At 47.4% G+C, this 22,401-nt stretch overlaps 1 protein-coding gene across 3 annotated transcripts in view; it reads right to left on the bottom strand.

The window, feature by feature from the left end:
* Nucleotides 1-22,401, bottom strand: part of XDH (xanthine dehydrogenase) — a 51,105-nt gene that overhangs the window by 5,121 nt on the left and 23,583 nt on the right. For all 3 annotated transcript variants that reach the window (XM_017671513.3, XM_037009395.2, XM_017671514.3), the window contains 20 exons: nt 21,773-21,957; nt 20,927-21,101; nt 19,437-19,520; nt 17,629-17,798; nt 15,423-15,546; nt 13,657-13,776; nt 13,104-13,200; nt 12,108-12,232; nt 11,220-11,353; nt 10,732-10,819; nt 9,457-9,543; nt 9,019-9,210; nt 8,725-8,870; nt 7,829-7,910; nt 7,188-7,283; nt 6,425-6,553; nt 5,673-5,747; nt 3,530-3,582; nt 1,750-1,864; nt 928-993 (listed from right to left, as the gene is read on the bottom strand). In XM_017671513.3, the coding sequence (XP_017527002.2) occupies nt 928-993; nt 1,750-1,864; nt 3,530-3,582; nt 5,673-5,747; nt 6,425-6,553; nt 7,188-7,283; nt 7,829-7,910; nt 8,725-8,870; nt 9,019-9,210; nt 9,457-9,543; nt 10,732-10,819; nt 11,220-11,353; nt 12,108-12,232; nt 13,104-13,200; nt 13,657-13,776; nt 15,423-15,546; nt 17,629-17,798; nt 19,437-19,520; nt 20,927-21,101; nt 21,773-21,957 (2,343 nt within the window). The remainder of the gene's footprint in view (nt 1-927; nt 994-1,749; nt 1,865-3,529; nt 3,583-5,672; nt 5,748-6,424; nt 6,554-7,187; nt 7,284-7,828; nt 7,911-8,724; nt 8,871-9,018; nt 9,211-9,456; nt 9,544-10,731; nt 10,820-11,219; nt 11,354-12,107; nt 12,233-13,103; nt 13,201-13,656; nt 13,777-15,422; nt 15,547-17,628; nt 17,799-19,436; nt 19,521-20,926; nt 21,102-21,772; nt 21,958-22,401) is intronic.

Raw genomic sequence — 22,401 nt, 5'->3', positions numbered from 1 at the left:
CTAGACAGAAGGATGGTCTGGGACTGCAGATGCTAGGCTTTTTGGACTACCCTCTGGCAGAAAGAATGCCCCTGCTGTACAGAGCTCTTTTAGGGTGCCTGCCAGGCTCTGCTGGCCCGCACATCTGCTCTCCCAGCCTCACCACTCAGAATCGTGATATGTGGTGCTGTGGTTGATGAACAGTTGTTTTGATGTGGAGGGAGGTCAGGTTCTAATCATTTTTGTGTCTGCGGTGCCTGGCTCAGTGTCCGCCCATAGTAGGTGCTCCCCAAATGGTTGTTCAATGAATTAATGAACAGACTGACTAATGGCTCAGTCTCTGTGTACTCAGTAATTGCTCATTTCTGAGAAATGCTTTACATTTTCTCCACTTCAAGAAGTACTTCGTTTCTTGATTCCTCCCTCTTTCTCCTCCTGTTCCACCTGCCCTGCCCAATACTCTCTTGTTTTCTGAAAGTGATTCCCTTCGGGCCCTCCCTGCCATCCTCTTGCTCAAACCAGGGTCATTTGCCCCCACCACTCCATACTCAGTGGCCTTTGCTTCCTGGAGTATAAAAACTGTCCTGGGTGGAAGAGGAATGAGGAAGAGAAGACCCCTCCGCATGCACATGATCCCAAACTCAATCTGCATCCGCACTGCACTCCCTCTCCAACTGTGCATGTGTGTGTGTGCGCATGTGTGCACCCTGGTGTCTTCACCATTCATCATCTTGCTCCCTGAGGTATGAGTGGGCCTTGTCCAAGTTAATCCATGTTGATTTGTTTCTGCCTCAAGGGCTCTCATTTGTCTAAATCCCACTGTGGAAGAGACTCACTTGGTGCCACATTCAGACCTGCTTATAAATGACACTAGACAAGATGCTGTGACTGGGATGGGACACATCAGTGACCACGTCCATCACCTCTCTGGCCCCCTCTGAGCCTTACCTGTCCAATGTCGATGGCAGGGTTCAGACTGGAGCCAACATCCATGACAATGTCTGTGCGGAGGTTCTAAAGTGAACAGCAAAACAAGAGCAATTTCAGAAGAAAGGGATGTGTGGAACGATAGACAGGTGTTGGTGACCCTCAGATTATTAAGCACCAACCCAAGTAGTACTTCCACAAGCAGACACCCTGAGCACCCTAAAGCTGGAGCATTCATGCTCCCCACTGCCCTCATCACACTGAAGTTTGCGCTCTCAGAAGCCACAGAGGGGACAGCAACGGTAGTGTTCTCTCAGTCATCAGAAACAGCCAGACACATACCTACACACAGTAGTAGGAAGGGCATGTCCCCAGCTTGTGGGGCTCAGGCCTGAGTCTGGGTAGATTATGTAAGGAAGGTGTTCCATAGGCTGAATCCAGCCCATCCCATTTTAATGGGGCCTGTGAGCTAATAATAATGGTTTCCACATTTTTAAAAGACAGACTACAAATAAAAAGAATATGTTGTGAAACGTGAAAATTATATGAAATTCACATTCAATGTGCATAAATAATATTTTATTGGAACACAGCTATACTTGTTTACCTATGTCTATGGTTATTTTTGTGCTACAATGATAGAGTTGAGTAACTGAGGCAGTCTTTGTGGCCCAGAAAGCCTAAAATATTTACTCTCTGGTCCTTATAGGAAGTGTGTCAAGCCGTGATGTAAGGCATTATTTTCCCAACTAGGAAGTTTGCCTCTATCAGCTCTTGGTATTACGATTCCGTTGATTCTCTCCTGGTTTCCCCCTTATTACTGAAGTTGGGCACACATCTTACCTTATGATCCCCTGTTAAGCAGTCAATTTCCACTTCAGAGCAAGCCACCCCATAGGTGAAGTAGTGGAAGGGATTCCCTGAATTTGTCTCAAAGCTGTAGCCAAGGTTGGGTGTTCTGGGGGAGGAAGGAAAATACTGCACATGTAATATGAGGGATGTGCCCTGCATACAAACATAAAACAGATGGTTCCAAAGTTCTTAAGATCCCAGAGGTTTTATTTTTTTTATCCAGCTGTTCTTCAAAAAAGCCCATGTGTTTTGAATATTTTAAACTTGTTAATGAAATCCAGGTATTGCAGAGCATTTTTTCTCTGGCCTCTGCTCTGTGTTGCTAATGGGCCTCATATGGAATATTCTGTACAGCCAAGCAGCATATGTATTATCATGCTAGCCTTGACATGGTAGAAACAGAGGTGGCAGATTTGCCTGAGCTCATGAAAGGCACGGAAGTCACACTACCAAAGATCTACTGAGTTAGAATTCAAGATCTCAGAACCAAAGATTCTGCCTGTGCTGCCTCCTGGGCTGTTCAGACAAGTTCACCTGCTCAGAGGGTGGCTCGCCTTTCTCAAGGTGAAAGTTAACAAGACCAGAATCTCATGCTGGCCTGGGTGCATCTTTAAGTAGCCACTTGCTTGCAATACTCCTTACCTGCTGGTCTCTTCTAAATTTCAACAAATGATTTGAGGAAAGTGTTATGCAAATGTTCTCGTATATTTTTTTCAATCCTATCTTATACAATTCCAGTTTTGCAAGACTCCTATATACATGTGTATGTGTTAGTGTGTGTGTGTATTCTCATGCCCAGGATTCACAGTATGAAAGGTGCACTGATGTGGTCAGAATCTTCATGAAAACAAAGACATTACAGGTTCACCCAGAAGAAACCACTACATTCTTTGGCCTCTGACTTCACTATCTTCTTATGAGTGTTCCCTTATAGAATCCCAGGTTTATCAACTCCAAAAATGAAATAGAACTTGTGAGAAAATCTGCATCTGTTTCTGTGCATGAAGGTCAAATATTACATAATCCAGGAAGCACTGGCAAAACATTACCTTAAAATAAGTAGATAAATATATATGTATATATATAAAATACTACTTTTCAAAGCCATTGATCTGTGAAAGAAAAGATCCTAGTTAAATTTCCCAGAGAAAGCTGAAACTTTACAGCTGACAGTCAGTATGATCGTGTCTTTCTAAATCAGATGGGCAGGGCTTCTAGCCCTTCGTGCTGCTACTGAATTTCAGAGTTGCAGAAGATATGTGCTGTTTTCTCAATTTCACATTAAACTCTACTGAGTTCTGTATTTTGTAACAAGAGCACGCACTCTAATACCTTCTCTCATTCCTTTGAAGGAAAACTTCCATAAAGAAATCTGATGCACATAGAGTGTAACACACATGGGCAGCTCAGAACACTGACAACCTGCCTCTTGCAGGAGAAGACTGAGGGTGGAATGGTTGCTAACAGTCCCACTGTGTTAGGAATGAGGAACCAGGCAAGAGGAAATCATGGGTTCCCCAAGGGGAACAGTATGTGTGAAGATCAGAACTAGAAGGCAGGGCTTCCGACAGGGCTGCTCATGCTTGCACCTCCTTGACACGTGGTTTGGTAACTGTTTGTATTTTAGAGAATCTTTAAACTGAAATTAGTTGAAGTCCATTGAAGAGATCAGAGTTTTGATGGAACTGCTGACAGCATTCAGTGCTAGAGGGGACTTAGAGGTTAGGGTGGCAACACACGGTGAGATGGGCAGGACCAGAGCCATACTTACTTATAAAACCCAGTAGCAGACAAACTCACTGCATCTTGGTAGGCAGCTATGACCTGACGAAAGGAAATGGCCATCAGGAAGGGGTGAGCATGGTTCCCAGAAACCCTGCCCCAGCACCAAGCTTTCAGAAGCTCAGCCTCCTCATCTGGAACTGACCAACTCTTTTCACTAGTGATTTCACTTCCACACCTGAGCTCACCTCCTCACTGCCACCCCTGCACTAGGTCCTTGTCATCTGAAGCCTGGGGTGTTACGGTAGCCTCTTAACTGGTCTTCCTGCCTCAAGTCACCTCCCCACCCTGCTCTGCAGTGCAGCCCAGTCAGACTGATCATCTCAGTACACCACACTGCCTATGTCATTCTCCTCCGCTAGAGCTTTTGATGACCCCCATTGCCCAGAGGGCAAATTCCTGACACTAAGGACCCCAGTCCTCCCTCTGGCTTTAGGGAGCACCCATAGCATGGCCACTCCAGCCAAACCGGGGTGTTAACCGTTTCTCAACCTTCCATATTCCCACACCCCTACATGTTCATTCATGTGGTTCGTCTGCTGTATCTGCCCAGATCCTTTTCTCCCCTGGAGGATCAGCTCAGGCTTGCCTCTGCGGCCATCTCCGCTGAAGTGAATACCCCCTACTCTGGCCATTATAGCAGTAACTCGTGATACTGCTCATTTGATATTTAACATGCTAACATTTTGTTTTTATTTATACCTTCCAAAGAATAAATCTGCCCATCGATCCATCCATCCTCTCTTTTCAACTATGTAGTAGGTGTTTTTGGGTATCCACAGCACTAGCACGTGTGAAGATCTGAGTTGTTGTTAATATAATTTGCATCATGATCATTGTCAACTACCAAGCTCTCTACCATGTGCCAGATGCTATGGAGTACTTTGCATACTTTATCTCAATGTCCAATAGGCCCCTGCAAGACCAGTACTATTGTTACCTTCATTTTACAGATAAGAAAACTAGGCTTAGAGAAAGAAAGAATTTCTTTAGGGTCCTTACCACATATATATGGTACCAAATATGTATGTATATATATATGCTGTGGTGACAGTAATAATGCCTTGTTTTTCAATACAGTACTGACACTGAAGAGATTTGATGCCTCCCATCTCCTGATTACCCCCTTTTGACAATGGCCTTTATTAAGGTTATCTGCTCACAAGGAACATTGGACTACATGGTTAGTAGTTGAGAACTAAGCTCAGGACAATGGATTGTAAAGGCTGTTGTTGATACATTAATATTGCCTGACAAATCCATGCTAAAATCCAAGCTATCAAAATCCATCTGCATCAACATGGTACTTGTGTGGGAAGGGAAGCAGCAGCCATGTGACGCATAGTAAGACAAGTGGGTCTGAGAGAAATGGCTTATTTTCTTTGACTCTATTGAGGGAGACACATACTATCTGAGCTGGGTCATGAGCACTTACATTTTATATGTCACTACTGTGCCCAGTTCTCCCACTGCAGCATCAGGGGATGGTGACACAGGGCAGCCATTGATATTTCTGCTTGTTGGAGGACCTGAAGTCCCCTGCCTGAGAGAGACCCCCTTGTGGCTTCCCTCTGAGGGTTTCTGACATGCAGGCCTCCAAACCAAGTATCAGAGAACTGGGCTCATTATTCTTATGAGTCCCTGCTCTGTCACTCCAAATTCATAGAAATGATATAAACTCTTGGGTGATGCCACTTCCCCACTCCCTCACAATGCACTCTCTGTGGCCCAGACTCCAGTTCTGGGTAGGGGGGATGCTGCCAGGGGATGCAGAGAAGGCAGCTCAAGGAGACCAGGCGTGTCAGGGGACCCTCCAAGCAAGCCAAGACTTCATAGTGAGGCATTTTCAGCAGTCACCTCCACTCCTCAGGCTGGGGGCAGCCAAAGCCCCTATGCCAGGGGGTTGTCAAGATCCTGGATCAAACACTTTCCTCCAGTGACTCCCCTCAACCAGTAGAGAAAGGGGCCCAGCAAGATTGAGCACTTACTCGTCCTGTGAAACCATACAGACCACCTCAACTTCCCTGCCTGTGTGACCAGATCATGATCTGTTCCTGCTGGGGTGGGAACAAAGGCCCTGCTCCCAACTCTCCTCTCATTTGCAAAAGCAACTTGGATCAGCTCAGACTTACCCAGTCTTCCCAGGAGCCACTAGGATTCTTTTTCTTGAAGGGTTCCAGCCTTTTCAGGATGGTCTGACAAGCTTCCTACAGGAACACATCCACCACACACCAGACACGTCAATCCTTTGCACTTCCCAGCCCCTAGAGATCCCCGAGGGCACTGCAGCAAGGCCACCTCCAAGTAATACTGTGCCTGGGGTGCCACATACGCAGCCTTGCTACCCACCCAGCACTGACCAAACCTGGGGTGGAGGCCATGGGACCCTGCGAAAGGACCAGCACTGGCCTGTGTTTGGAGAGTATGCTGACCCAGTTCTCGGGCTGACAGAGGATGGAATGTTTGAGGGATTCCCTCAGGAGGTGCCTTTGCCCATCAAACTCCTTTGTTTGATTACATCCTCCGTGTGGGAGGGGAAGCAACTGGGTCTGACCTGGCTGACCCCGCAATCAAATCCAATTTTAGCCTGTTGTCTGGGGCCTCTTCTACCCCAGGCAGTATATCTATCTTCCCAGAGCCCCTCTGCATTCCCTCCAGCTCTCCTCCCCTGCTACTCATCCTTCCTGGCTTTGACGGAAGCGATCGCGGCTCGAGGGCCTCTCGTAGCTTGGGGTTTGGAGGAACAGCTTTCTCCGAGGTGAGAGAGCCAAAAGCATGGCCACAGCCAAAGAGCCTGCAAGGACCATCCTAGCTCCCCCAGGGACCCTGCAGGCCCAAGTCCCTCGGCTGGCCCTCAGCTCTGCAGGCGCCTCAGGCTCCTTACGTAGATGGCCTGTCCGTTGAGGTCCGTGCTGACAGAGGCGGCCGTGGGTGAGGTGTTGGGCACCGTGTTAGTGCTCGTCTCACTGATGTAAATCTTAGAGGTGGGGATTTTCAGAGCTCTGCTGGCCACCTGCAAAAAGAGGTGACATCGCCCTCTAGGTAAGGGGTCATAAGCATGGGGCATGGCTGCCTTTTCCCTGAGATAGAATTCAAGTTTACTATTACAAGCAAGAAAATAATTTTGTAAACTATAATCCTGTTGAGACTAGGATATTTTCCTATCTGTTTGAATTTGAAGCAGAACTTCATGGAGTGATTTGGATGGATGAAAAAAAATTCATTGACCTAATGGCAATTAATAGTGCCTTTTTAAACTAACCCTGGCTTTTTAAAAAATCCAGTTTGGCCAGTCCCACGAGCCAAGCAGGTGTGCCGACTCAAATCCAGCTCTATCAACCTAGCTCCACTGTGAGCTACCTTTACATACACAATGCCCCTCCTTACACACAAGGTCACAGAGCCCTAGAATGGTGGTGACTAAAGTGACCTCAGTGATCCCCTGGCCAACCCATTGGCATGGGGAAGAAACTGAGGCCAAGGTGGGGAGAAGACTTGCTTAGGTCACAGGTAAATGAGCAACAGAGCCAGGGCCAGAGCTAAGGCCTGCTTCTGCTCCTGGTATGTCCCTCCACGCGCTTCTCAGCATCTCCCCTCACACAGACACCACAGTGCCCGAGAGGACTCCCGGCCTCCAGGCTGCTCACCTGCACCATCTTGGTGTGAAGACCTTGGCCCATCTCGGTGCCCCCATGGATCAGCAACACAGAGCCATCCGTGTACACGTGAATCAGGGCTCCTGCCTGCAGGAAAAGAAGGACACCAAACGCAAAATTCTCTAAATCCTAACTCAGCTTATGGCTTGGGACCACAGGGACTGGAGCCCAGGAAAGAGAACACCAGCAGCAGCATTTTAGACAAAAACCTCAGACAAACTAAATAGTATAAACCTTGTGACTTAATTATATAGCCTTGCGGTAGTTTGAGAAATTCTTTTCATCTCTCTCTCTGGCTCCCATTCTCAGAGGGAAGCAGATCAAATACCTTGTCCTCATTCTACCAATGAAGAAACAGGATCAAAATGGCAGAGCAGCAGTCCATAGCCCTACAGCCAGGAAGAGTAAGAACTCGCCCTCCATCCCAGCTCCCTGCATCTCAGGCTGCTCCCACCGCCCCGTGACACACTGGACAGACAGGGAACTGCAAGCTCAACTTTCACTGAAATGGCAAAGACCTCCTCCAGTCCACCCTCTCACCAATGACACGGGCTTTCCCTCGCAATACTGTAGATGGGGGGAAATGGGGCCCCAGGCTAATGGAGAGGGACAAAATTATATAAAGTGATTACCTGATTCAGGAAAGGAAGTGTGAAGCTTATTCCAAACTTGGTGGGGATTATGCACAATCCTCTCTTTTTCCAACAATTCTCCCTAGAGAAAAAGGGACATTTTCATAGAGCCTTCTAGACCATATTAATGTTAGCTTGCACCTACTTTTAGTCAGCATCTCTAAAATTGGAACGAGACATTCTCAGACCTGCCCATATAGTCGCTGTCATAACTGAGTTGTGCCCCAAATGTGTAGACAAAATAAGAAAGGTTGGAATCTGGGCTCTGGGTCCTTCAGCTGCAGCTGGAGCAGGGCCCGTCCCTGAGAGTCCTGTCTTTACAGTATCATGTCTCTTCCTCGCTGAGTGGCATCAAGTTGGGTCAGAGAGCCTTGGTGATCTTGCCCTGTGATTGTCCTAGACAGCAGCTGCTACTCGCTGATGATAATGGTAACACTTGCTCTGTGGTTTACACCGTATTTTCTGGGTAACTCAGTGAGGAAGAAAGAGCCAGCATAATCATCTCTACTTTACAGAAGATAGAACTGAAGCCCAGGGAGATGGAGTGACTGCCAAGGCCACGCTTACAGATCAGTGTCCGGGGCAGGCCCATGACTCTGGTGCTCTTAGTCCTGGGCTGGTCTTCTCTAGAACATGGTATGTCCAGAAGGCAGACACACGTATAAAGATGGACCACACTGATGGGCCATGATTCCAGGTGCAGGCAGCGAGCCCCGGGCTGAGGACCATTTTGGGATGTTACAGAGATGGCTACGGATGCCTTGGTGCTGCACTCAGCAGCCTCATGTGCTGCCCATCAAATCCTTAGCTTCATATTCTGAGCTCAGCCAAAAGGCTGTAGAATATGAACCCCCGGAGAGCACCAGACTTTGGACTCCTCCCCTCCCAACGCTTACTTGTTGAACTTGTCGACTTCACTCTTCCGAGCATGATACTGAGAGCTTTCGAGGCATTCATCCCAGCACCTAGGCAAGGTGAACCCCTCAAGCTTCTGGTTGAAGTGTGTCAGGTCCCCTTCTTTGTACATGTTCCTCCTGCGCACCTTCCCAAGGAGAGAGACACCAAGACTCCAGCCCCATCCACAGCACCTGTCTGTGCTCTGCCCCACGGAGATGGCCAAGACACAAAGTCACTGTCCCCTCAAGGTAGGCTAGCCCACTCTGACCTGTGTCACCAAAATCCCAGCTTACTTCCTCTGCAGGGAGCCCACAGGTCACTGCAACTTCACTCATCCAGTACTCGGCGATGAGCATCCCCTGGGGGCCCCCAAAGCCCCGGAAGGCCGTATTGGAGGACAGGTTGGTCTTGCACAGCCGCCCAGTGCCCCGGATGTTGGGGATTTTATAGCAGTTGTCCATGTGGAATAGAGCCCGTTCCATTATCTAAAGCAGAGGAAAACAAAATGGGGGGAAAAGTCACCACACTGTACATAAGGTTTTGTAACTGACTTTGCTTGCTTAGTAACATGGTCCCCTCTGTGCTGCTGAGATGAACCAAGGATGGAGAACATGAGGGGGCACCAGCTGGGAGGCCACTGCAACAGTAACAGGTGAGAACTGAGGAGGCCTGTGCCTGCGGGTGCAAACCACCCAGTCGCCCCCAGGACGCGGGCAGCAGGTCCCACTTACACTCTGAGAGAGATCCAGGGTGTTCCCGGCATTGCTGAAGTGATCCACCTCCAGGGCCACCACCGTCCCCGTCTTCATGAAGCCAACCTATGGGAAGGGGAGTGATTTCTCAACAGTCCCCCTCCTCTGCTGTCTCTAATGTCCCTTCCCACTTATGCTACCTGGAGGAAAGAGATACAACAAGACTTCACACCACAAAAAAGAGATCATTGATACGTAACAGGTAGAGAAGGGAGGAATCACTATCCCTCCACAGACAGACCCTTGGCTCCTCAACCCAGGACACAATTCCACACCCTCCTCCTTCCCTCTACCTCCCCTCAGCTCCTGTTCTGCAAGAGGGGGTAAGGAGCAGGGAGGAGGTGGTGGCTGGCAAGAGAAACTAGGACCGATACTAGAGACACACTCACAGCTTTTGGCCAGCAGACAGAAAAAGTTACACTCTGCATGAGCCTCAATGTGCTTTCACATCCCTGACCCTATGTAGCAATCAGAACAAACCCATATGGCCATTTACTCGGTGATGCAACTGGGACCCCAAAAGACCAAGTTACTTTTTTCTGGCCCATAAGAATTTGGGAATAGAAGAAATACAATCCCTTTCGGAGAGTTCAGTCATGAAACAAAGTCAAAAAAGGTCAAAGGGAAGAAGTTCAAATCAAGCTCATGAAGAGAGGGAGCTCCCAGCTTTCTGGAGCTACACTGGGGCCTATAAGTTACACTGGTGTGGAGAGGGACAGGATACATGGTCACCCACTGAAGCCCAGAAAAGGGACTGTCCCACAGAGAAACTGGGAAGTGCCCAGCTACACACATCTGGCTCAGCAGGTGTCTGCCCTAACCATACATGCCTGCCCGGGCCCTGGGAAGGTTTACTTCTTATTGTAAACTACTAAGCAGTCATTCTGATTTCTACATGAGGTTATGAACATGTTAACATTAGGCAATCGTGTAGAATGGATGTACCCCAGGTCTGGAGACAGATCATGTTTCTGAGTCTGAATGGACAAAGAGCAGATTTGGACCATAGCAAATTCACAGAAGTCATGAACGCTATCCTGTGACATCACCTGGGAGGTGGCCAGCCAGCTTCCCACAGCAACAATTCTTTATGTTGCTGTTGCTGATTTGAATTTCACTCTTTGTTATTTCTTCTTTGAACTTCTATAAGTAGTCATGAAAAAAGAGTACATCCAAGAATTCCTGGATCTTTGTCCCCAGGTTTCCTAATGAGTCCCAGCTGCCTGCCCGGGCACAGCCCCCAATATCTAGAACCTTGTATTTGGCCAAGAAGGGATGTCTGCCACCAGTTATCAGCATGTCCTCATCACGATCAAGCATGCAGCGCACAGGGCGGCCGGTCCTGAGGGAGGTACCAGAGGGTCAGAAACCTGGGAGCCTGGACATCAGCCCAGCCCTGTGAGTCTCGGGGATACAAAGAGCACAGATACCTTCTTTTTCCACCTGGCACCCAGAGAAAACCTGTACTGGGCTGCCTCACTGCCTGGGCACTGTGCTGGACAAAGCTGTGCGGTATGTCCTTGCCCTCGGGCCTCACAGCCACGCAGGGGAGATAAGACAAGGGTACATGTGCCTCAACACAAAGTAAAAGGCAGCTACCCTCAACTGAATCCCCAGCAGTTCTAAAAACAGAAGGCTGCAAAATTCAAAGCAAGGGAATTCACTTCCAAAAGGGGAAAACCCAGAAAGCCTTCCCGGCAGAAGCAGCCTTATTCTTTCCAGAGCCCACCGGGAGGACTCACTTGTATGCAGCGAGGGCCACTGCTGTGGAGACCACAGTGCTCCGGGTCTCCTTCCCTCCAAAGCCTCCTCCCATTCTCTTCACTCGGACCAAAATCCGGTTTGCTGGAACCCCCAACATGTTTGCAACAAAGGACTGTAGGCAGAAGAGAAAACACCTGCACTGAAGGCATCCTTTGGACTTATTCAAGCCTGACCCACAGCCTGCCTGACACCCACAAACCTCATCACTGCTGCAAATCCTGAAGTTCCTAGATTCAAGAATCCTCCTCCCCTCCCAGGGCAGCCCTTGAGGTAGGGATGCCAGGCTCCAGCCCTGTCAGTCACATAAACTGAATTCAGACACTTGTTTTTAACCAGAGGAGTGAGCAACTGGTCCCAGAATACTTCCGGAGCCACAGCTCATTCCATCCAGCCAGGAGCTGGCAGGTCTGAGGGTGGGACCAGCACCCAAACTGTTGGCAACCACTGCCACTTCACAGGAAGTAGAGAAACGGGGACACTGGAGCTGCCACAGATCAGCTATGATCCCTGTGGTTGTCCCTAGCTCAACACCTTCATTTTACAAGGAGATCAAAGCCAGATACAACTGGACCAAGGCCAGATGGCACTGGAATGATAAAAGCTAACACTCACTAGGCCCTATCCAAGTGTGATCACTCACCCATTCAATAGTACCAGGTGCCATTTTACAGATAAGGAAGCTGAGGCCAAGAAAGTGACACCAGCTTACTAGCGGAAAGGGTCTGGCTCCAGGATCCCTCCCTTCAAGTCCCCTTCCACACCAGGCCTGATTCCCCTCTTCCCTGTCCCATACTGCCGTTCCTGGCCTGTCAGGAGCTCCCTGCTGCCCCCCACCAAGGCCCTGAGCAGACCCAGAGGACACCGACCTGGGTCTTCATGGTGTTCTGAGTAGACGCGAACAGCTCCATCTCCCCTGCCTCGCCTTTTGGGACAGCAATGGTGCAGTGAGTCTCCAGATAGAAGTGGTCCTGGCCGCCGATGTGGAACTTGCCTGGGGAAGCAGGAAGACCCCCACAGTGAGCAAGACACTGCACAGGGGGCAAGTTTACTTATGGAGAGTGAACTCACAGCCCCAGGCAAGAACCAACTGCTCACAGGTAACCTCCAGGTTCCCCAACTGGAGTGGAAAAGGGTCTCAAAGTTTCAGCCATCTGGGAGCTGGGCCCCTACCCCTACAAAGAAACCAGCATTACACGGAAACACATCAGGCATGAGGCTGTCTTCACCCTGCAGCCAGGGAAAAGCCAAGATGTTAAAACTATTATCGTAAAGTTTTGTAAATCACAGATGTGACTGAAAAGCTAAAAATGAGAGCACCTCCGGAACTGAAAGTAACTGTTCAGCTGGAGAGTTGGCTTACTGGTGACCTGGCAATACACAACAGACAGTGTGTGAAACCCCAAAGGGGTCTGACCAGCAGCCCGGCCTCAGGGTGAGAGCTGTGGACCTAACTCCACAGTGTGGGGTCAGGCAGGTGGGGAGGAGAGGAGCCCATGCCCCTGGCGGATGGGGGACGATGGCCTTCAGGCCAAGGAGGACGACCAGGAGTTGGTGTGGTTAGAGGCCCTGCAGACCCAAAATCATTCAAGCGTCTGTGGCCATCATCTTCCTAGAGAGTTTCCCACATCTGCCACATGGTGGCCTTCCCAGAAGTGCTTATGTGTAGCCAGCCTAGAAGCCGCAGAGTGGGAAGTAAGATGACTGAAGTTCTTTTCCAGACAATGGTCCACTCTTTGGTCACAAACAACAGAGGGACTCCTCTGTTAGGAATTTGCTGCTCTGCTCCAGGACTGAAGGTACAGCTCTTGAATTTGGTTCATAACCCAGAGTCAGTCTCACCCCACTGCTGCATGGCACTGTACCTGAAACGATGTTATCTGCTTCCGAAAACCCCTTCGTGAGGTCTCCTTTCTCAATCTTCAGCTCAGATCCATAAAAGGAGTTGTTTTTTATGGCATCCTAAGAATCAAAAAGAAGTGTCAGTGACTTGACTTTCAGGAGAAGAAAGGTGGTTTCTGGATGGGGAAGAAAAACTCAGAATTGTTGCCTCTCTCTTCTTGCGTAGGCATCTCTCTTAAGTTTTTTATACAGACTTAAAGTAAGCTCACATGCAGCCCAGGGAGTCACACTCCTCCATTTTCTCAGATATGGGTGGACAACCTTAGATCTTGAGGAAAAGCAAAGAGTCCCTCAAGGAGCCAAATGGGGTTGGAATGGGAGGGAGGAGCTCAGTGTGGCTGTTAGTAGACTGACTCTAGGATCATGATGGGGAAGGTTTTGTAGACCACCCCAGGGGCTGGAAGACTTTAAACCTATCTAGTCAAATCCCACCTGCTGCTCAGATCTCCTCTAAGAAACCCCAATAAAGAGCTCTAGGAGCTCACCTCTCTCCACAGGCAGCCCATTCTCAGTTACCTCGATCGTGATAATGGCTGGAAGTACTTCGTAGGTGATCTTCACCTCGTGGGCAGCTCTCTGTGCATGTTCCGGGGTGTCAGCAACCACGGCCCCAATGATGTGCCCGATACAAGTCACCTAGGAGCAGACCACTGTTAAAGGACATGACGTGCTCCTCAGGAAGCAAATTATTTTGGATTATTCGAAAAGACAGAGGAAGTCCCTTCCTCCACAATCCTTAAGGTACATTTTAAGAATGCCCTGGGAACTTTGCATTTCCTTATCCTGCTATTTTGGGTTATGTGCTTCTTCATAAATGTCTAGAATCAGTAGAACTGGAACAAGAACTAGACCACTAGTATCAGGATGGCAAACTTGCTTCATGTCAAGGGCCAGTTCTGGTGATTTAGTACTAGCAGCCCATTAAGAAGCTGCCAGGATATGTGGAAGCTGATTAGTGATGTCTGCCATGAGCAACAGAATGGAAAGTAGGACAACATGAAGTATGTATGAAGCTTGGATCTTCTCCAACACACTTGCTCTTCATGTGAAGAGACAGACCCAGACAGCAAGATCACAACTGGCTCATTACTAGATGACTAAATCTTAGGCCTTGACTTCCAGATTCATTTTCTTTCCACCACTGCACTCTCTTTTAAATCTTCTGTCTCCCAGATTTACACCAAAACCCATCATATCTTATATTTCATCTAGATGCCCAGAAGCAACAGTTCCCCAGTGCTGGTTCTTAGACTTGATAACCCACAAATCGGTTTTCTTGTTAGATTTATAGAATAATGATTGTTTTCTTTTCATTTAATAATTCAGTTCTTGTGGGTCTCCTACAGAGATCATTTTCCCCCAACATCCTCCAAAAGTAAACAACAAAAGAATTGCCCAACTCATCACATTGGACGATGAGGTTTCTCACAACAGGAACCACACTTAGCATGCACGCCCCTGAACATTCTCTCTTGAGGAGCCCATTAAGGTGCCGCCTCACCTGGTTAGTAAAGTGGCTGTGAAACTGGCTGATTCTCACCCACCACAGTGCTAGCAATGGGCTTAGAGGCTCCTGAAGTTTGTAAAGCAATTTGTCCTACCATCAAAATGCTCTCCGTTTGGAGTCCTTAGGTCTCATAGTTGTGATTTTTCATTCTCTCTTTCACTTTTACATCAGTAATAAGATAAATTTGCCCTTCAGTAACACCTACCCACCTCCAATACGCCACACTTGATCTGTATTGGAATTACAAGGTGACCAAGAATTAACCTAGAAGCACATGGATTTTTGTAGCAGCTGTCTTGAATATTTGGAAACTTTTTTTTGGAAGAACTCCATACATGGTTGAAATCAATAAACTTTCACATAAATGAATTACCCATACAAATAGAGGTGGCACTGTGATTTCCACTCAGGTTGGTTTGTTTAATGTATTTTTACTTTCTTTTAATAAAGGAGCCTAATATTGTACCCTTAAGAACCCAACTGTTAGTTCAAATACAATCACCTCTTGTTTTCTGCCACTTCAGCCTGGAGTCACACTACTATGTACAAGTAGCAGCCATCAATAAATAAACAAGTAAACATTACATTAAAATTAAAAGTGCTACCAGGCAGATTCCATCCCTTTACCAATTGTCCTGAGTGCTGGCCAATTGGATCATGGCTACAATATGTGTAAGTGCATAACCTTTTCAAGATTAGGGATTTGGAGGAATGAGCACAAATTAAAACTCAAATACTCATTCCACTAACTTAATGTAAAGAATCCAAGGCATACCTCATCCTTCGCAAAGACCATTTCATCATTAAAAAGTCCAGTTACGTTACTCCCAGGAACATCATCAGCAGAGAGAAAGCAAAAAAACCCTGGTACCTTCTGAGCTTCTGAAGTATCTATGGACCTGCAAAAATGAGCAGTGTGAGGGGCTGGGCAGGAAAACTGAAGTGAAGGCCCATCACCCAGTTAGGTACCTGTGTCCTCACGATGGTTTTCCTTCCACTCTGATTCCTCCCTTCCCCACCTTCTATTCTAGTCTAGCTAAATGCTCACCAAGTGAAAGCCACGTGCTGGGTGCTATGGCTCTAAGATGGCTAGGACAGGCTGGCATGGCCCTTATCCAGTGCCCTGGTCTGTCCTCCACATAGGAGCAACCCAAGTCACAGTGAGTCATAGACTGAAACTGGTTTCAGCATTTATTCTGCAGAGCTCCAGCTGAAACCCACATCACAGCCAATACCCCTCCAAAACCAGCACAGTAGGGCCCGTGCCATACTAGTGACCCAGTGCCCTGAGCGTGGTCACACAGCTGAATGTCTCCCTCCAGATACGCGGAGTGACCCAAGAATAGCGGGGCACCCTGGCCATGATTAGGCAATTCAAACCTCAGAGACAGAACACCTGGGGAGTATGTCAACTATGACAGGCTAAACTCTGGGCTCCCTCTGGCCCATGCCCCAATGAGGAAACAGAGTAGAGGCACCCAGAGAAAGAAAGGTACGGAGATGACTGTGTGCCAACCTCCAAACAAATCATCATCACCAGAGCCCCAGAAAGTTATTGTCAATATCCTCATTTTACATTTGGGGAAGCCAAAGCTCAGAGAAGTGGAGTAGCTTGTCCAAAGTCACCCAGCCAGAGCAGAGTAGCTCAGATTAGGACAGAGGTTAAGGCATGCAGAGAGCCAAACTCAGGTCCGCTTCTGATCTACGATGCTCCCTTCCAAGGCCTGCAGCTGGGAGAGTCCTGGTGGTTGCAGCTACTCCAAAGTCCCCCTCCATGGCCCCATCCTCTACACCCATTCGGACCTCACTCTGAGGGAGTAAAGTTGTTTGAGGGTAACCATGTGGGTCACGGTCCTGTCAGTATGGCCTCAAGACTAGGACAAAGGCAAATGAATTGACCCTGCAGCTGGCCACCATATCATCTTAAACGTTGTTTTTTCCAGGGAACTGGAGAGTTCATTTATCTGTTAGGTTTTATTTGTGTCCAGATCACCCACAGGGAGCCTGCCTCCAGCCTGAGAGCAGCAGCAAGAGGAAAGACCAACGACAGGGAGGCTCAGTCCCTGACCCACGCAGTGCAGGGTGCAAGGTAGCTGCGCTACCCTGCAGGGTATGTGCCTGATGCCCAGCAGGAAATCAATTTCATCTCTGGCCTGAATATCCAGAGGCCACACAGCCCAGTTGCTAATGCTGCCTGGCTTCAAACTCTGGCTCTGCCACTTGCCAACTCTGGGAACTGAGGCGAGTAACTTACCCTTCTTATGCCTGTTTCCTCACCTGAACATAATAACAAAACTTACCCATCATGTTACTGTGAGGAATAGATGAGCCAATATATGTAAAAGGCTGTAAGCCAGACTGCAGCAAACACTAAGTGCCGCATGAATGACAGCTATTATTACAAGATAGAGGCAGCAATTCTTGTCATTTGGGCTCCCAAAGTACAAATAGGTACAAGTGATTGTTCTCTGTTGGGTCCTTCAGGGGCACTAACACTGATTCTCACAAAAACACCCTCTTACACACGGGGAAATTGACCTTAGCACACAGGCCAAGGGCACCGTTGCTAAGCACTGGAGCAGGGACTCAATCCCAGGTCTTTCATACTCTAAGGCCACCTTCTTCCCTTTAGTGCTCACTCTAGTTCTCCTGAAACTGCACTGAAGTTCAGCCCAATATACAAACTGAATGTCTCACCAGTCCTCTTAGAGGCCTTTCAGCAGCTCTGCACTGTTTTTTGGGCCAAGTCTGATCTCTCTGCTTTCCTCATTGGACCCCACCAACCCTCCCCTGTCAACCCTCTACCCTCACAGGCACCACTGAGCCCCTACCTGCTCCTGCTCCCCTCCAGACTGCTTATAAGGTGAGTCCCGGTGTTCTTTCCTAAACCTATACGGGAGCCTTGTCACCTCTGTGTCACCTCCAGTGCCTAACAGGGTGCCCCCATAGCCCTCCTCCCTGAGTGTGTTCACTACACTCACTTGATCTTGGCATGGGCCTGGGTGCTGGTGACCAGCCGGAGGGACAGCTCATTCTCGTAGCGAGGAATGTCATCACAGTACATGGCCTCCCCAGAGGCCTGCATGGCCGCAGAGAGGTGGGGCAGGGGCCGGCCCACCATGTCCTCCTCAGACTGACCCTTGGGCACCTCCTGGAATGACATGGTCATGAGTCAGGCTGAGCTGCAGAGGACACTGTTCCCTTGCAGGCCCAAAGAAAACCGTGGAGACCTTCAGGCCAGAGCAAACCTGAGGAGTGAGGATGGAGGAGGCAGGAGGGGCACAGGGCAAAGGAAGAGGAGAGGCAGGTAAGAAGTCATTGAGAAAAATGGTCCAGAGCATCAGTATATAAAGGAACAACAAAAAAATAAAAGGGAACCGTAATGTCCATCCCTAGGGGTTGGGTACATAAATGATGCTACGCTCGCACATGGAATCAGATGTAACTGTTAAAATACATTTTTGAAGAATTTTAATTAGGAGGAAAGAATGCTCAAGTAAAAGAAAAGATCACATAAAATACTGTGTGTATAGCGTAGCACAGAGAAGGGACATAGTGGATCTCTGGCAACTTGCTGCACTGATGGACAGTGACTGCATTGGGGTGTGGGTGGGGACTTGATAATATGGGTAAATGTAGTAACCACATTGTTTTCTCATGTGAAACCTTCATTAGAGTGTATATCAATCATACCTTAATAAAAAATTTTAAAAAATACACTGTGCGTATAAAAATTCAAATTCTGTAGAAAAAATGTTACAGATAAAATATATACATGCCCATCAATGCATAGAAAAAATGGAGAGAAGTAAACAAAACTATAATAATGATTTTCTCTTAGAAGTAAGATTTGGGATTTTTTATTTTCTTTTTTATACTTTTCTGTGTTTTCTAAAATGTATTCATTTTATCATAAAATTATATTTTATGTGTTTTTCAAAGTAATAATAATACTGGCTAATATTATTGAATGTTCACTATATGCCAGGAACCATCTAAGCTATTTACTTTTACTAACACATTTAATCTTCAGAACCATCTATTAAACAGGTGCTGTCATTCTCCACATTTGTAAGCGGGCCTAGTTAACTTGCCCAAGAGGCACAGAGAGGAGGTAACTTGAGGTTATACAGTTGTGGAATGGCAGAGTTTGGATTCAAGCCCTAGCAGTCAGGCCCAGTGTTCATACTTGGACCACTATGCTCTAGTGCAAGGGGTCCACAAACTGTGGCCCAGAGGCCAAATCTGGTCCACTGCCTGTTTTTAAAAATAAAGTTTTATTGGTACAAAGCCACATGCATTCATTTATATATTGCCTCTGGATGCTTTGGGGCTACAGTGGCAGAGCTGAGGTGTTACAACAGAGACTGCATGGTCCACAAAACACAAAACATCTGCAGGAAAGCCGACTCTTTACCTAGTGCTTCTCAAAAAGTTGCTCTTGATAGACAGTTGTTTTGTTTTGTTTTGTTTACAGGCTCAAAAGGATCCCTGCCTTTGCACATTAGCCCCACAAAGGGGCAAGAAAAGGAAGAATGAAAAACAAATGTTTTTTCTTTAAGGAGCAGGTGAAGATGACAGTAATCTCAAGAGAGAAATTTAGGTGAGCACAGGAGGAAATAGCTTCACTGAAATTAATATTACCATATTCTTCAAGAGATATTTATGCACAGCAGTAAGAATCTTTAAGCACCTACATAAAATCCAGGTCAGTCATTTGTCAGTGGTCAGCATCATCTAATGTGGCCTGCAAGGGCCCCTGATATTGCTGTCCACCATCTGTACTCACTTGGAAGAGCTGGATGTTGGCTGGAGGATCTTTCTGAAAGGGTAAGGTGGCGCTGGTATAGGTTGGGTCCAGTTTACCACACTCCTGTGGAGGTAAGATAACAAAAGTGATCATGATTGTTGCTGTCATCTGTCCCATTCTTGGTTGTCTTCAAGTGGTAAAAGTAACAATTGTTCACTTCATCTCCCCATTTTATATTACTTCTAACACTGGCTGCATCTATCTCAACACTGTATGTGGGCTCTGAGAATCAAGTATTTCTTAACAGCCTCGACTTTGCTCCCACCACCCCTGAATGCTGCACAATGAATGGTTCTTACAACACAACAAATAATTTCCTTCCCTCCTGCATTATGCATGCTGCTCTCTCTGTTGGGAATATCCTTCTCCCCTAGCTTCCTGAAGATGTCTTCCTTTTCCTCCTCAGGTCTGTGGGAAATATTTAATAACATAGGACATATTCACAATATAATCTCAGCAGAATCAAAGAGTCATAAAATTCTACATGCAGCATGACCCCAAATCTGTTTAGAAAATTCTATAGCCAGATCAGAAGATAGGAAGATGATAGATACATAGATCGATGGATGGAAGGACAGAGAGAGAGAGAGAGCTCGAGTAGACAGAGACAGATGGACAGAAAATTGTAGGAAAAAGAGCAGAGGATAAGCAAAAATATTAGCAGTGGTTTTCTCTAGGATCTGAGAGTAGATAGAATGCTTTTAATTTTTCTTTATACACTTCTATATTTTTTTAATTTTCCACAGTAAGTTTATTACTTTTAGAATCAGAAAAGAAATAAGTATTATGAATGTTTTTAAAAGTGGAGTTTTGCTCTGCTGTCCCCACATCAGCAAAGCCTCTCTCCTTTGTGCACCCCCAACACTCCACCTCAGTTGTTATGCCAGGCTGGCCTTTATTGACCATGTTCTGCCCCGCACTAGGCTGCCCCCTAGTGCCTAGTGTAATCTTACAGTACAAAAAGTGCAGAATAAATGCTTGTTGGTGAACCAGTCTTAGAAGTGGGGCTCACCTCAGCCAGCACCTCTCCTGAAAGCATGTCCTTCCAGTGCCCACATTCCCTGGCTGTAGCAGCCCCACCTTACATTCTCATTCCACACTCTACATTCCCAACTGAACTACAAAACCACAGCTGTATCAGCTATACTACTGGAAAGACCATCTGGTCTACACCCCCCCTTCTGCAGATTTTACAGCTGAGACTCAGAGTTGTGACCTATACAAGTTCTCAAGTGAGGTCATAACACAGAGAGGACAAGAACCAATGTGCCTGACCCTTAGCCCAGTGCTCCCATCTCCATGTGGCTCCTAGGGCTTGGCTCGGGTCCCTGTTCCTCTGCCCTTAGATGTCCAGAGGAGAGGATCAAATTGGCCACCTGGTCCACAGCACTCTCTAACTCAGACCAGCTTCCCGAAGCCCCAGGTAAAAGTGCTGCAGAGAGTGTACCTGGGCCAGGCCCCACACTCACATCTTTCAAGTCCTCTTTGTTCAGCTTCTGAAGCACCGTCAGGTAGAACTTGAAGAAGAAGCTAAGGGTGAGGGTGCGTCGGAACTCCACCATGCCGCCAGGAGCATCAGGGGACAGGTTCAGCTCCTCTGCCAGGCCTGCACACACGTCCTGCAGCAGCTTCTCATCCCAGGAACTGCCAGAGAACAGGCTGTGGAAGAGTGCTCCTAGCCAGCCCTCAGAATCATTTGTGTGAGGGGTATGCACCGGGCCTCCGTCATATGAACCTGGGCTCAAAATGTGGCTTAGATATTTATAGTTACATGATTCAGGTAAGTTACCTAACTTCCTTGAGCCTTAGTTTCCTTATCTTTAAATGTAGATACAATAAAAAAAAGACCACAAAAATAATAACAGTTAAATCTATTGCATCATTACAATCACCAGGTAAAGTCCTAAGTGCTTTATATGAAACATCACTTTTCATTTCAATTGAAATGTGTAGTAGGGAAAATTTTTATACTCATTTTTACCAGTAAGAAAGCAGAGGCATGGGAAGATTAAGTAACTTCACTTATATATATATATATAAGATATATTACCCATCTGGTAAGTGTGGGAACCAGAATTAGGACCGAGGAGCCAAGCTCCAAAGCTCAGCTTTATCTGTCCATGTGGTTATGGAGGGATCACGTGGGACAGTGCCAGTGAAGTACTCAGCACAGTTGCCACTATATACTAGCCACAGACCTGCAGCTGTAGTAAGAGGGCAGCGGTAGTCACTGTAGGAGCAGCAGCAGTCATATTAAAAGGGGTATGGGTAATATGGTCATTGCAGCAGCTGCTGTTATATTGTTTAGCTCTTACTTTGACAGATGCTTCCTAGTGGTCTTGAGGGCTGAGATGGTTCTGTCAGCCATTCCGCCATAGCAAAGGGCCAGCTCCTTCACCTGTATGGTTCCTGGCTGGAACAGGACTCTCATGCCACACGTCACCTTGGCTATGTCATCTTCTCTCCGGGAGGCATGCTTGAATGCTGAGAAAAACTCACCCTAGAAAATAATAGAAAGGTACCTGTTTCCTGCCTTGTTTCACAAGGACTGCAAATGGTGAGCCTGAGACAGAGGTATGAGGCAAGGTGAGATGATAACGCCATCACAAGGATCTGGTAGTTGGAATCAAAGATCAAGGCAGAGCTGACTATCACATTCTCAGGAGAAGTTCCAATTAGCATTTCCAGAAGCTGGGAAAGAGTCAGGATTTCTCCCTGTTTATCAGGAAAACTGAAAGTCAGGGACAAAGGAGAACTGGGCACCTTCAACCAACCAAACAGCTGGGAGGAGTTGAGGTGTTTTCACAAAGGCTTCCTCTGGGATCCCCTCTGCACCCTAGGTCTTCCCCATCCTGTGCCCAGTATCAGAGCCCACCAACCTCTCAGGGGCTGTGCTGAACCCATTGGCCTGACTGCCTCTCAGACAGATACAATGAGATGCCAA

The sequence above is a fragment of the Manis javanica genome, chromosome 1, assembly GCF_040802235.1.
Source record: "Manis javanica isolate MJ-LG chromosome 1, MJ_LKY, whole genome shotgun sequence".
NCBI lineage: Eukaryota > Metazoa > Chordata > Mammalia > Pholidota > Manidae > Manis > Manis javanica.
The sequence above is the reverse complement of the archived record's forward strand: the minus strand, read 5'-3'. Positions and strand labels throughout refer to the sequence as shown.